The following is a 14,360-nucleotide window of genomic DNA, read 5'->3' as shown; positions in this document are numbered from 1 at the left end:
ATAAAAACAAAGAGTTTCATAGCAAAAAACGTGGTTTTCTTCCGTGAAGCTACGTTTTTAAAGAAGAAAAACCTGAAAACTAGGTTTTCTTAAGTATTGGACACATGGCTTGCCATATACACGCAACTCTTGTAAATACCACCGAACAACTAAACCAAGCAGTGCTGGAGAATCAAACAGGCTGCCGAAACGTATTGACAGTTTGTTACAAGTGCATTGCAAACTCTGGCCTTTTCCGCCCACATGTTATGTCTGCGAGTTGCTGGAGAGGTGCACATGCAATGCTCGAATGTCCGTAATTTTACACAAAACCACTATTTTTGCTGCAATCATTCATCTTTGAAAAATTCATCACTGTTTCTTCTAAAGCAAAACGTTTCAATACATCGAGAAAGAAATTCTGTATATAAAAGTTCGTAAGCAATCTGGCGGCAGTCCCCATGGTGTCTCTCAACGACGAAAACCAGTCCGACGGAACCGACGATCACTACCCGAGTCTGCCCCAGACTCAATACTAGTATGATTATCATCAAGTATCCATCTTAATATATCTCATCGGCTGTTTTTGTCTTCCTTTCGCAGGTTGGAGATGATGCTGCTGAGTACGAGAGCGATGGTCGCTTGAACAAAGATTTCTTCCTGTACCACAAATCCTTCTTCCGATCGGAAAACTTTGGTAACGGCCGTAGCGTCTGGGGCCGTTATAGCCTGCCTCCGGGGGAATACGTCATACTACCGAGCACGTTCAAAAGTGAAGAGGAAGGCGACTTTCTTCTGCGTATGTTCTCTGAAAAGTCGGCCGGCTCCAGGTATGCTGTGGCATTTTGTAGATTATAAATGAACACATTGTCAACGTATGACGAGACAAGACCAGCATTGAATATTCATAGGTTTGAGAATCCGCCCAGACCTACACGATTGTATCAATTAGACGCGAGTATGTTTTTAACTGTCAATGCATACAATGTATTTTGAGGGATATTGAAAATATATTTAATGTGGCAAGTCTACAGATATGAAGAAATTATTTGATGACAAAAATGATTATAATTTTTGCTAATTTGGCAATAGGAGCGTTTTTAAAGATATTTCTGCCAGATGGTTAAAACGGGTCGAAATATATCAACGTTTCTCCAATTTGTCCGATTATCTTAATATTTCACCAGTTACTTTCCCGACTGTCCGGAATCTCATAATTATACAATTTTCAGATTCACATCCCCGCGCAGTAATGGATACGTCGCGGTCAAACACTGACAAATTAACTGCTAAAAGGCTTAAAAATCAATGGTGGTCTTGTCTCTGACGCTAGAACCTAGTTAAGAGGACCATCTTTCTCGGGCAAGGGACGTATATTTAGTGGTGGCATCCAGAGCAGGCACTCGTGATGACATCGTGTCATGTGATAACATGCCCGCATTGGCTCTGGTAGTTAGCATGCACTGAGGTATACGCCGAGGCTCATCAGGCCGGCCTTTCAATATTCGTTTTGCCTTGACATCGTCGAATACCACCTGGTCGATGGCATCTTTTCTACTTGTCCCTGGAACGAGGAATTTCCATTTAACTCTTTGTTTGCCTCTGTAACAAAACGGCAGTACACAGGTCCAATATTCTATATTTCACATAGATGATATTTCTTACATTGACCTATTTTTCAGTGCGATGGATACAGAAACTCAAGTTACATACAAGCCAAAAAAGGTATGCGCAAAATTATCGACTTAATGATAATCATGATTGTATTGAAGGTGACAAAATGAAATACTCTTTTGAGGCTTTTTATAAGCGAACCAGACGGTAAAAGTTCAAGCTGAATATGAATAGTATAAAGCTTACATGAATAATTCGTTGTCGATGTCGTGCATGAATTATGAATTCTTCTCTGCGCATGCGTAACCAGATTCAAATTCCAACTCTCCAACTCTTCTAGCGCATCACTCGTCAAAGCCCTCGTTTATGGCACGCCAAACACGAAAATATTCAAGACTCAAAAATATTATTCAAGAATTGAAAAATATGTTCAAGATATTCAAAACATATTCAAGATATTCAAAAGTATATTCAAGAGTTTCAAAATATATTCAAGATTTTCAGAATATTTAAAAAATATATTCAATGATGTTGTGGACAAAAACTGTTCAACCTTGAATAAAAAATATTCAATATTGTTGTGGACAAAAACTGTTCAACCTTGAATAAAAGATATTCAAGACTCACGTGACCCCGAAAGTGATGACGCCATTGCTCATCTGCGTTACAACATGGCTGCCTCCCAGCTATCATAGCCTGTGGAGACAATACCACTAATGAATATTCATAGGTTGGAGAGTCCAGGCCTATCTATTAGACGAGTGCATGTTTTTTACTCTCAAGTACATATTTGGAGAGGTATTGAAAAAATATTTGCTGTGGCAAGTCTACAGATATCAATAAATTGTTTGGTAAAAAAAATAATTTTGAATTTCGACAACCTGGCCATAGGGGGGTGGTTCAAATTTGGAGTGAAAACGGCCGAAGTGGGTAAAAATGTCCACTTGTGTCAAACTTGTCAATTTAAAAAAAAATTTCCGTGGTCAATCACCAATTTAAATCGCACCAGTTACTCGCAAGACTAACCCGTATATCATATCCGAATTTCAGTTTCACTACTCGACGCATTCTTTGATGCGTCGCGGTCAAACATTGACAATTTAACTGCTATAAAAGGCTTAAAAAATCAATTGTGGTCTTGTCTCTGTGAGACAAGACCACTAAAGAATATTCATAGGTTGGAGGGTCGAGGCCTATCAATTAGACGAGTGCATGTTTTTAACTCTCAAGTACATATTTGGAGAGGTATTGAAAAAATATTTGTTGTGGCAAGTCTACAGATAGATATAAAGAAATTATTTGATGAAAAAATGAATTTCGAATTTTGCTAATTGGGTAATAGGGGGCGTGTTTTGAGTTTTTTCTGCCAGTTGGCTGAAAAGAGTGGAAATATCAAAGTCTGTCTAATTTGTCGATTATCAAAAAATTTCCGTGGTCAATCACCAGTTAATTTTTCACCATTTACGTGCCCGACTGTCCGGAATAACATAATCTAAATTTCCGATTCACAACCGAACGCAGTATTTAACTGCTAAAGGGCTTAAAAAATCAATTGTGGTCTTGTCTCCTGTACCAGGCTAGCGATTTATTTTTTCACACCAGGTGACGCCATTTTGTTTCCCATATTTGGCATAATTTATGCCGCGGCGTCATTGCATGTAGGATTTTACGTAGTTCGACATACCTGTGCTTGATGCAGCGGGTGGACAAGGTTACTTTCCTTATCTTCATTAAGCACCTTGTTCCCAGGTATTTTACAGTGCTTTTGCACCTCGTCGCATGAACTTTCGCGAGCGGGTCTCTGCATCTTACGAAAATAGTCATCACTATAGGTCGTTAACCATGGTAATGGTAATTGTATGGAGTGTGCGTGCGTGTGCAAAAATTAGCAAGCGATGCCTTCCAGTGGCTAAAAACAAGAAACTGACAAACTGCCGAGTCAAGTAAAATTAATCGCGCCCTAGAACAAAAGAACAGCTCCAGGTAGGTCATCCAGTGTGAACTCTGGCTAAAGTACCTGGAGACAAGGTACCTAGTGTTGATTATCTCTGTCAACCTCGTTCGCCTGTTGCCTCTCAGCGCAGCACTCACTGAGACATGCGAGACGAAATGATGATTCCCATAACCTCATTCGTATGAATAAATTATGACGCGTGTGCCAAATATGGGAAACAAAATGGCGTCGGCTGGTGTGAAAAAATAAATCGCACCAGGGTAGGCCTACGATAATGGAACAATCAGAGCGAATCGCACACGAAATACTAGGCCTACTTAAAAAACTATTACGTCATTTCAACAATGGAATAAAAACTGTTATTTTATTTGAAAAATCGTTTTTATTGTTTTATGATTTTTCAAATAGCTTATTCTATAATATTTAGTGAAGTTTGGTGCAAATCACTCCGCCAAATCATAGCCGATTTCACATTGAGTTCATACATCAATTTCGGGGTCACCCCCAGGTCAAATTTGACTATTTGACCCCCCCCCCCCCCAAAAAAAAACTTCAACCCTCCTAAACCCTGAAATTATCATGCACATTCCTGTCCTGCCATGTTTTTATATGTGCAATTACGTAATCAATTTCGGGGTCACCTGAGTCTTGAATATTTTTGATTTAAGGTTGAATTTTTTTTCCACAACATCATTGAATATAATATGAATATCTTTGGAAATTTTGAATATACTAGTCCACTGTACCCGTGGCCGCCATCATCAGAGTGTCAGTGTACTACAAGTGATGTATTGATAAACGACTGTTCGAGTCTGCTTCATTCGTTTACTCCCTGGCGTGTGCCTTGACAGGCTCTTTTTTCCTTATGGCGGGTTAGGCAAAATAAACTATTTGTATTCAACACAAAGTAGCTAGGCCCAAATGGTGTGTGACTGGGTCTGATGTCATTATCAAATCATGCACTGGCCTAGTCAGTGGTCTTTCACCGGGTGATTGATTTTATGTTCTCTCGTGGGTAGTAGGCCTAATGAGGTTGGCAGTATCATTTGCTCTGACCGTGAAGTGACCGATGAGAAGTGAGATGTCAGTAGGCCAATGGAACAGTACACAAAAGGCGGATACTAAACACGCCCACCGGCCAGCAGTAGGCCTATCATCAGTCTTTAACCGAAATCGGACAAAAATTGATCACCAAGCTCTGTGTGAACGCGCCAAAGCTTTTGACTGAAGTGACAGGGCTCGAGACGTCGCATTGTGACGTCATGACGTCAGCAGGCCCATGCTGACGTCGGAGCCGTGACGCAATAAGGCTGTGTCGGGAGTGACGTCGCCCGTGACGCGCATCACGCGAAGGTAAAATCGCTGCGCGGGCATGCTGAATAACGTTAGATAAAACCAATAAACGGCATTACATCCGATGTTAGTTGGAAATTCAAAAATCGGGCTTCGTAAGGACACTTTCGGAACCCGTTAAATGCTACATGCAAAATCTGGGGTCGCTCAGCCATTCGGTATGGGAGATATGAGCGCACAAACAAACAAACAAACAAACAAACAAACACACAAACTTTTCTCGAATTTAAATTTTTTTTATAGATTCATGCACTTGATTGGGAACAACGTTTACGTGACGTAGTGTTGGCCGTCGTCACGTCACCATGCATTTTACATTACTGTAACGTGACGAGAAGCGACGTTTTCGTAAACGTTGGTCCCAATCAAGTGCATAGATCTATAGTAAGGATTTCTAATATCTTGAATATATTTTGAAATCTTGCATACATTTTGAAAATTTTGGATATATTTTTCAATTCTTGAATAATATTTTGGAATTGACTACTTGGCAAGCCCGGCTTACCAAACAGCGACTTTTTCTTGTCCTGAATGGAGAGCCGAACTCATTAATATTAAAGTAAAGTCTCCAGCTCGCCAAACACTGAAACAGCATATATTTTTTTACCTGTTTGGCAAGCCCGGCTGGCCGAACAGGGTGGCTTTTTGTGCTGTTTGGCAAGCGGCTCTCCAAACAGGACAAAAAAGATGCCTGTTCGGCGAGCGGCTTGCCAAATAGACCCGGCCTATATTTTTGGGTCTTGAATATTTTCGGTTTGGTGTGCCATACTCGTTACCTCTTATTGAGGTTCTGTTTCCACATGAACATGCATATGTCCCTTTCGCCCATGATTAGTATATCTTAATTCTGATAGGTGGCGTGTGGGCAAGCGCAAATTCTCCCGCCCAAGACAGCTGAACTGGGAACTTAAGCTAAGCGCACACGGGCGACAAAATGACAGCGAAACTGAAAACATTTGTTTTCAGTTGTTTTCAAAATGTTTTGCGTCTTTGTCGTGTTTGTTTCAATCACCCGCACACGGGCGACAAAATGACAGCGAAACTGAAAACATTTGTTTTCAGTTGTTTTCGAAATGTTTTGCGTCTTTGTCGTGTTTGTTTCAATCACCCGCACACGGGAGACAAAATGACACGGTCACGTCACAGGCAACGTCAAAAACAAGGGGTAACCATGGTTGCGCCATACGTCACACCCCCGGTCACACCCGCGTATTCCAAGATGGCGGCCGCCATGCATAACAACCGCCTGTTCTTATCGCTGTAGAGCGGCGAGGTCACCTCGAACAGTGCAGGCCTTTCCTGCCACAGCTCGACCAACCTGCCCTCGAGCTCAGTCGTCCATATTAATTCATGCAATTCCGATTCTTCATCCACAATCAACTCCATTTCGTTTAAAATTGGCGCTGCCATTTTGACCTGGCTTGGTTGGTATCACATGACACTGAACGTCATCGTGATTGGCTAATGACGATGATGACGCAAAAATGTTTTACGTTTCGTTGCAGTCACCCGCAAACGGGCGACGTTTTGACGAAAAACATTTTGACAAGGTCAAAAATATATTGCATGTTTAATATTCGAAAACTGTTTCAAAAACAAATGTTTTCGAAAAACATTTGTTTTTGTCGCCCGCAGACGGGCAACAAATTGTGAAAAAATATTTGAAAACAAATGTTTTCAGGTTTTTTTGTCATTTTGTCATTTTGTCGCCCGTGTGCGCTTAGCTTTAAACTGAAATACACAGCTGTATGGCGCGGGGGCGGGGCACTTCGGAGGATGCGATCGGCGGCTAGAATATTTCAATCATCCAGAGGTCGAGAGCAGTAGCTTGTGAGAGCTATACTGTGAACGACTTTCTTCTTCTTCTTTTTCAAGTCGACTGAAGCTGAAAATGCCCAATTTGATGCTAAGTTCAAGTCCTTCTTTGATAAAGTCGCTGGAGCAGATGATGAAATTGATTCATTTGAACTGCAACAGGTTTTGAATGCTGCATTCAAAAAAGGTCAGTAAGTTTGTATCATACATATCATTTACGTACGTTAGTCCTATTATAATCTAAAACCCATCCAGAAATTAGGAATGTCAGGATAATTTTTTAATTGAAACACTTGATTAGGCCTTGACGTCACCCTCCAAGACGTTGACGTGAACCATGTCTCCGTTCAATATGTATCGAAAGCTCCTGTCAAGTAAGAGTACTCATTATATTCATCCAGAGTTTCAGTTTAAAAGGTATTCTGACAAGGTCGGTAATAGTAAAGTTCATTCAGTGATTAGCGTTGTCGATAGAAGGGCAACGCATGATCTGCAGACGCTACAAAATAATATAAAAAAAGCTTTCTCTCCAAAATTAACGCAAATTGTAATGGAGAATGTCTTGTTGCTGCTAGCCAATTTAGCAGAGCAGCTAAGCATAAAAATCGCTCACTTCTTGAGTAATTTTGAGTAAATTGTGAAGAGAGGAAATTTGGAAAAACATTTTTAGAAATTGTTTTAATTATTGTAGCGTTAAGCCGTGATTGAACATTATAAAAAAGCTAACGACAGTGCAGTCGAAGCCTTTTATAAAGATCCGCGAGGTCACATTTGATGCATTGGCGGAAATTGGATGCCCTGGACGGGCGCGTGCAGGTGTATGGCTGGCGCTAGTTGACAGAACGCAGAATTATGCCACGGCATAAATTGGAAATGTGGTGCACCATAAATCAACCAATCAAAACATCGGATCTCGTGAATTATGCCGCTGCAGAATTCAGAATCATGCCACAGCATAAATCTTAATTGTGGTATGGCAAAATTAGACCAATTTGGCAATCGTTTAATTCTTGGTGCGGCATAAATCGTACTTCCGTCCTCCACAAATGACACTTCCGTCCACAATTCCTATTTAAGCCGTGGCATAATTCTGAATTCTGTCCACTCGCGCCAGCCATACAGGTGAGGGGCTGGAGGAGGGGGTCTCTCGCATACGCCCTCAATCCTGTCAATGGGGGGGGGGGGGGGAGTGGCCCAAATCTCAGGGCGGGTCGAACCTCGCTCAACATCTTCACAGGTTTATGTTGATTTCGTGCCCGGTTGTCGTTGCTAAACCCAGGTCGAAACTCCAGTTATGATTCGTACATGATCCTAGCTAAGATCTTATCTAGTTTATTGTGAATCGATGAACACTGATATTCATTAAACGTTTCTTGAAATACTTTTAGTTGAGATCTGAACTAAATATCTCACAGAAATCTTGAAACGAAGGTATAGGTAAATGTACACGAAATTAGATAACATCTTAACTACTAATCATGTTAATAAGAATCTAAATCTAGATTTGCAAGTGGGAACTGCTTTCTCTGTAAGAGTTTGTTAGGTAATTATGAATTGTTAGATACATGTAATTGATCAGGCATAACCATTTGATATTTATTTCAAATGACACTAAGCCACACTGGCTTATGGTACAAATTTACAAGTAACATAGGAATAGGCTGGTACAAAAGAAGCAACATAATGAAAGTGCCCATCACAATTACATCAAATTCTTAACTGCATACATTCCTTCACAAACTTTGCAAGATTTGTCAGATCCACCTTGCTCTCTGCACTGAGCAATTGCACAAACTTATATACATTAGGTCTCCTCCAATAATACTGCTTTATATACTGTGCTCGCAGAGCACCAAACCTCGGGCAAACAATACAGAAGTGGTACTCATCCTCAATATCTTGAAGCTCACAATTCGGACACAATCTGTCCTGCCTTGGAATCGCGCGTGGCTTTTGCCACTGCCAAATTGTGTGAACTACAACGTAACTTAGTCAAGGCCACTCTTAGACGCTTATTCTTAATTTTGACCAAATAACTGGAAATTGCATAATCACATCTCTTCAATTCCACGAATATGGAAAGTCTATTCATATTTCTCGACTCCACCTCCCATGATTGGGCGTAACAATCCTTTACTCGCTGCTCGAACATCTTGATAAGTGCATTCAATCTACCAGCCCCTTGGGCCTCCCATACCTCATCAAATCCGTACCTCAACAAGAGCCCTTTAATTTTAAGCGCCCAGTTCCTGCCTTTCAACCGCAACAGAGCCTCATAACACGCTATTGGATAACGGCTTTCATTCATACGCATAAGCTTTGCCCAATATCTGACCATAACTATCTGTGCCTCCTTTTCTACAGGTAACCGGCCACACTCGGCCCTCACTACATTGTTTGGGGTACTCTTCCTAACTCCCAACTGCCTCTTTAAAAAATCAGCATGAACCTTTTCAATTTCATAACACTGGGCAAAGCCCCAAACCTCCATGCCATACCTGTAAACCGACGCTACATACGTATCATATAGGCAAATCACAGTAGGTATTCCCAAGTCACTAAACTTAGCCACATTTCCACTAAGTTTGTAAACCGCACGACTTGCTGCTCTTGCTGTTTGTTCTGTTTGTGTGTGCCACTTTCCACTATAATGAAAGAGCATACCAAGGTATTTATACGACGAAACACTCTCTATCTCCTTCTCATCAAAAAAACATCTCTCAGTTTCATCTAGTTGTTCCTGAATACCACAATTTTTGTCTTATCCAAGTTGACCACTTAGCCCCACTTCTCCGAATACGATTTTAGGCCATCTATCAATTCCTGGAGCTCAGCTGGACTGTCAGCCATAAGAACCATATCATCCGCAAACATCAAGATGAAAATATCATGCAAGATATCACCAGTTTTGTAAACCTACTCAGGTAACGAACTATATCGTTAGTAAATAATTGAAAGAGAATAGGAGATAACAGACAACCTTGTTTCAGTCCCGTCTTACAAACAAAAGCTTCCCCAACTTGGCCACACACCTTAACGATACACTCTACCGAACTATAAATCGCCATCAAACCACGAATAAGGTACCCAGGCACACCACATCTGATCAATTTATAACATAACAAATCCCTTTCAACTCTATCGAATGCTTTAGAGTAATCCACAAACAGGCAATACAGCCTACCCTTCCTTCTTCTTAATGCAGCTTCGATCTTCCCTGACAAAACGAAAATGCTATCGACTGTCGAGTATTTACTCCTAAATCCAGATTGCTCTTCTACAAGTACATTATTCTCTTTGACAAACTCCTTTAACCGATCTAGCAAAACGCCTGTATAAACCTTACTTGCTACGGGAGTAAGAGAGACCCCTCTATAACTATTAACTGAGTTCTTGTCACCTTTCTTATGCACCGGGCACAGTAATGAGGTTTGCCAGACATCTGGAACAACGTTGCTCTTTAGAATCGTATTAAACATCAGGGTGAAAAACTCAGTCCAGAAGTCCGGGTAGTACTTGAAAAATTCTTGCGGGAAGCCATCCATACCAGGAGCTTTCCCAAGTTTGAGCCTAAGTATACTTTTCTTAACCTCATCCGCACCAATCAGTTTGTCATGCCCAACCGTGTCTTGCGCGTTATTCCTCTTCCACCAGCCCATACAGCCCGCTACATAATTAGCCCACGCAGTATAGGTGCCGCTCGGCACTGCAATATCACCAGACAACACACCTCTAAAATGCTCAGTCGATACATTCATAGGCAATGGTGGCACATCCTTTCTCTCATTTCTAAATTCCTTCCAAAAACCTTGCTTTCCTCTCAAACCACACAGCCTTCTAGCTCTACTCGCTAGATAAATTCTTTTCTTTTTCCTCACCAGGCTCGAATACTCTCTCTTTGCAATTCTAAATCGTATTCTGCTTGGCGCATCCTTTCGCACCCTGCACATATTTAAAGTTTGTAGTTACACTAGTTTTCTTTACCCTGCAATCTACATCATACCACGAGTTACCACTTACTAAACCATTCACTGTTATTTTCCGTTTACTATTTCTCTTTTCCATCCCGCCTGCCGCCTCGTTCACAATACCATCAAGACGAACTATGAAATCGCCCACAGTTGGATTATCATCATTCAACTCATGCTGGTCCAATTGCTCCCCTAGGAACAGCGGGGGTCGATTCAAGGAAATTTCCGCTAATTTCGCCCCAAGCTCACCCTTCTTAGCATCTGACCAAGTAAAACTTCGAAGTTTCCTTGTCAGACCCCCGCTGTCCACATGCGTACTTATACATGTATAAGACGCGCAACGCAAATTATACTGGAACGTAATAGGCAAGTGATCTGATTCAACTCTCGACTGCACTCCAAAGGACATAATCTTGTCAAAATTACATACAGAACACAACAGATAATCCACAGTACTACTGCCATTCGGGCCTATATAAGTGAATTCACCAATGCCCTTGTCCTCACCTACTCTCCCATTGGCAATACCAACCCCAACCGAAGAGCACAAGTTGCATAAATCTCGCCCAAAACGATTCACTTTCTTGTCCATATTACCTCTTAGCCAAGGCTCGACCACCCCAGTGTCAATAGGGGATGATTCCCCACCAGAATCTCTTGTATACAAACCGTCCGAAAGGAGGCTAGTGCGGGCATTGAAGTCACCAACTAACAGAAAATCGCTGCCCTTAAACTGCAGTAAGAATGACCCTAGTTTATCAAAAATATTAGCATCACTCAGTTGACTGGTAGAAGTACTTGGCGAGATGTAAACCAACACAATGTACAAATCTTTCTTTTCCGCCGTAAATTCACGCTTTAACCTAAGACATTACATGTCACAGTGTCCCGTCTTAAAGGCCTCCATACACTGCATGACAAAAGTCATTTTGTGGCTTGCTTCCAAAAAAATGTTGCAATGTGTACGATTGGAACTTTTGTTATGAAGTATCCATATGTCCCGCCTTGTTGAAAGTTGTATAGCGTTAACCACAAAAGTCAATAGGTGTGTAGATGATTACGACTATTGTGACCGTGTTTCAGGTGGCCGCTCCAGCTTCAAACTCTTGAGTCATCTTTTATAAAAGTCATTCAGTGTGTATTCACTCAGTGACCTTTGTGGGCAAGTTTACCCCTGTGGAAAGCCTGTGGAAAGCGGTGAACAGCTGAATTGAATATGTTCAATTTTTGGAGACCTGTTGCTCATGGGACAGGAAGATGGCTACATGGTATTTAGAAAAAACAATAAGATTTTGTGATCTTTGGGGGGTGCAAGAATGTCTTTTCAACGTCAAGTCCCCTCTGTACCACGATAGGAACGAAAAGAGGAAAAAGATAACCGAAACCGCTACTGAATTGGACGTCACCGGTAAGGTTCACATTGGTAATGTTGGTGAATATGCCCGACCAATTTCGATACACGTTTACCCAAGAAATAAATGAACAAAACATATTAATATCCAGTTTAATATTATTTGCTTGGAAGACAATAAAAGAAAATTGGATGTAAACCCTGTGATTTGGATTGCAATTCATCCACTACTTATGAATCTATGTTGGTCTTTTAAATTAGAATGAGGACAGAGCAAATCGCACGCGGAGCCACTTCCCTTTGCGTGGTACACAGGCTACGGTCCTATAGTCCAAAGATTCTGAGGCAAAATGTAAATCTCATTCATGTTGATTATACTTGAGTGCTTGTACTGTTTTAATACCCGCCGTTGTTTATGCTAGCAGCAGATGACGCAATCAAGAAAATCGCATTCGTCTGGTTCGTCTTCCGCAAATGATGACAATGAGAGACAGACATACCGATGCTACCAGTTTGGTGTCTGCCATGGTTATGAAGTGTAACGTCGGTGTAGAAGAGTTTTGGTCATTGTTGACGTGAAATGTCATGAATGTGTAGTGACCGGTCAACAACTGTGGAAAGTCACAAAAATATTTGTGGCAAATGGTGATTTCTGTGGCCTGTCGGGATCATTTTGTAGCAAATGTGTGCTACATTATTGACTATTGTCGCAGTTGCTTTTTGCACGTCCACATGTCTATCAGTGTGTGGAGAAATTTCGACTTCTGTGGAATGTCACCAGAATGTCTTTTGTCGAAGGTGACTTTTGTAGCAGCTGATTTCTACTTTTGTCATGTAGTGTATGAAGGCCTTCACTGGTTCGAATAGCGCCGCAAGACTTTCTTTAACATATAAGAGAACACCTCCTGAGTGCCTCCCAAAAATTGAACGCCTCGGTCTGTTTGAAGCAAATGACTTATAGCCCGAAATATCATACTCACTAGGACTATGCGAAATATCCTCTCACCATGTCTCACTTAGACCAATCACATCAAACTTCGTGATAAATTCCATGAAACACTCATCCTTCAGTTTACTCAATAAGCCATTAACGTTCCAATGAATGCAAGAAAGGCTCTCCTGGCTCCCTAACTGCCATTTGACAGGTGGATCTACGTATTGTTTTCCATTTACAAACAGCTTCGCTCCCTTGAAATACACCTTGTCCCCAGACAGACCAGCCGCTTGCCGTAGACGCTTGAAGGTATCCTTCTGAGCCAACTGTTCAGCGTACTGTTGTTTCGTTAAATCGTCGCTGAACGATATCCTCGAACCTTTCAACCGATTGCAGGCCGCCATCTTGGCACGTTTTGTATCCCATTCCTTGAAATGGACAATAATCGCCCGATTTCCAGCACCGCCAAATTTTTGCACACGAGCAATACCCTCCGATTTCAACGGGACCTGTAAACGCTCACGAACGAAAGCGACAATTCTCAATTTACAGGCTTCGTCGTTTTCATCCGCCTGATCTAAACCGAAGATCCGTACATTATTCCTGCGATTGTACGCTTCCAGGCTATCTATTTTAGATTCTAGCTCTTCATTCTTCGTTTTTGATTCGGCTAGTTGGTTTTTGACCTCCGCCAGTTCTTCTTTCATTCGCGATTGCTCCTTAAGCAGGTCATCAAAGCCTGAATACATGTTAATACTCAGGTCGTTTACCTGTTGTCGAATGCCATTCATCGCTTCCGAAATGGATCTGAGGGCTCCCCGACCGCATCGCCATACCCCGCTTGGTGCACTGCCGTCGCATGGGGCCCCGGAGGGGGCAAGGCATGCTGCATGTAGGTTTCCATTGGAATTTGCTGCATGACAAACTGTCGATTTTGGTTATTTACTCTGCGATGGTCGTCTTGGCCCCGTTCCATGGCACCAGGGTTGCATTCTACCGAGCAGCATATGACCAATAACAAGAAAAGGCACGTTCGGACTGCCTTGCTGACGAAGCCCATGGCTCGAAATGATGATTGGTGAAGCCCATTGTGGCCCCATGTACATCGTGCACATGGTTGTGTGAAAATTCCAATGCGGGCCCTGTATGAGTCAATGTCTAAACCCATCTCCGACCATAAAACTTACTTCTGTATGCGAGAAATAGTCCACGCTTCCGATCATCAGTATCTCTACTCTCACCAGATACAGTCCCCTTAGACACGTAAGGGCTTCACCGGCCGTCACCGGCCGTCACCGGCCGTCACTGTCACAAAATTAAGTGCTCTATTTCTAAGCTAACGCCTAGAAAATTCTACCATATTGGATAATACCAGAGGTAGTATAACAA

At 41.8% G+C, this 14,360-nt stretch overlaps 1 protein-coding gene across 2 annotated transcripts in view; it reads left to right on the top strand.

The window, feature by feature from the left end:
- Positions 1–14,360, top strand: part of LOC135488304 (calpain-B-like) — a 32,698-nt gene that overhangs the window by 10,698 nt on the left and 7,640 nt on the right. Inside the window, exons 11-13 of one of the 2 annotated variants that reach the window (XR_010446950.1) lie at positions 583–809; positions 1,662–1,704; positions 6,776–6,901. Coding sequence is in view for 1 of the 2 variants with exons in the window: in XM_064772860.1 (XP_064628930.1) it covers positions 583–809; positions 1,662–1,704; positions 6,776–6,902 (397 nt within the window). In the remaining variant the exon portion in view is untranslated. Of the gene's footprint in view, positions 1–582; positions 810–1,661; positions 1,705–6,775; positions 6,903–14,360 lie in introns of both variants that reach the window. The other variant, XM_064772860.1, reaches the window with a different exon arrangement.

The sequence above is a fragment of the Lineus longissimus genome, chromosome 5, assembly GCF_910592395.1.
Source record: "Lineus longissimus chromosome 5, tnLinLong1.2, whole genome shotgun sequence".
NCBI classification, from domain to species: domain Eukaryota; kingdom Metazoa; phylum Nemertea; class Pilidiophora; order Heteronemertea; family Lineidae; genus Lineus; species Lineus longissimus.
Note: the sequence above shows the minus strand (reverse complement) of the source record. Positions and strands in the feature narration are given on the sequence as shown.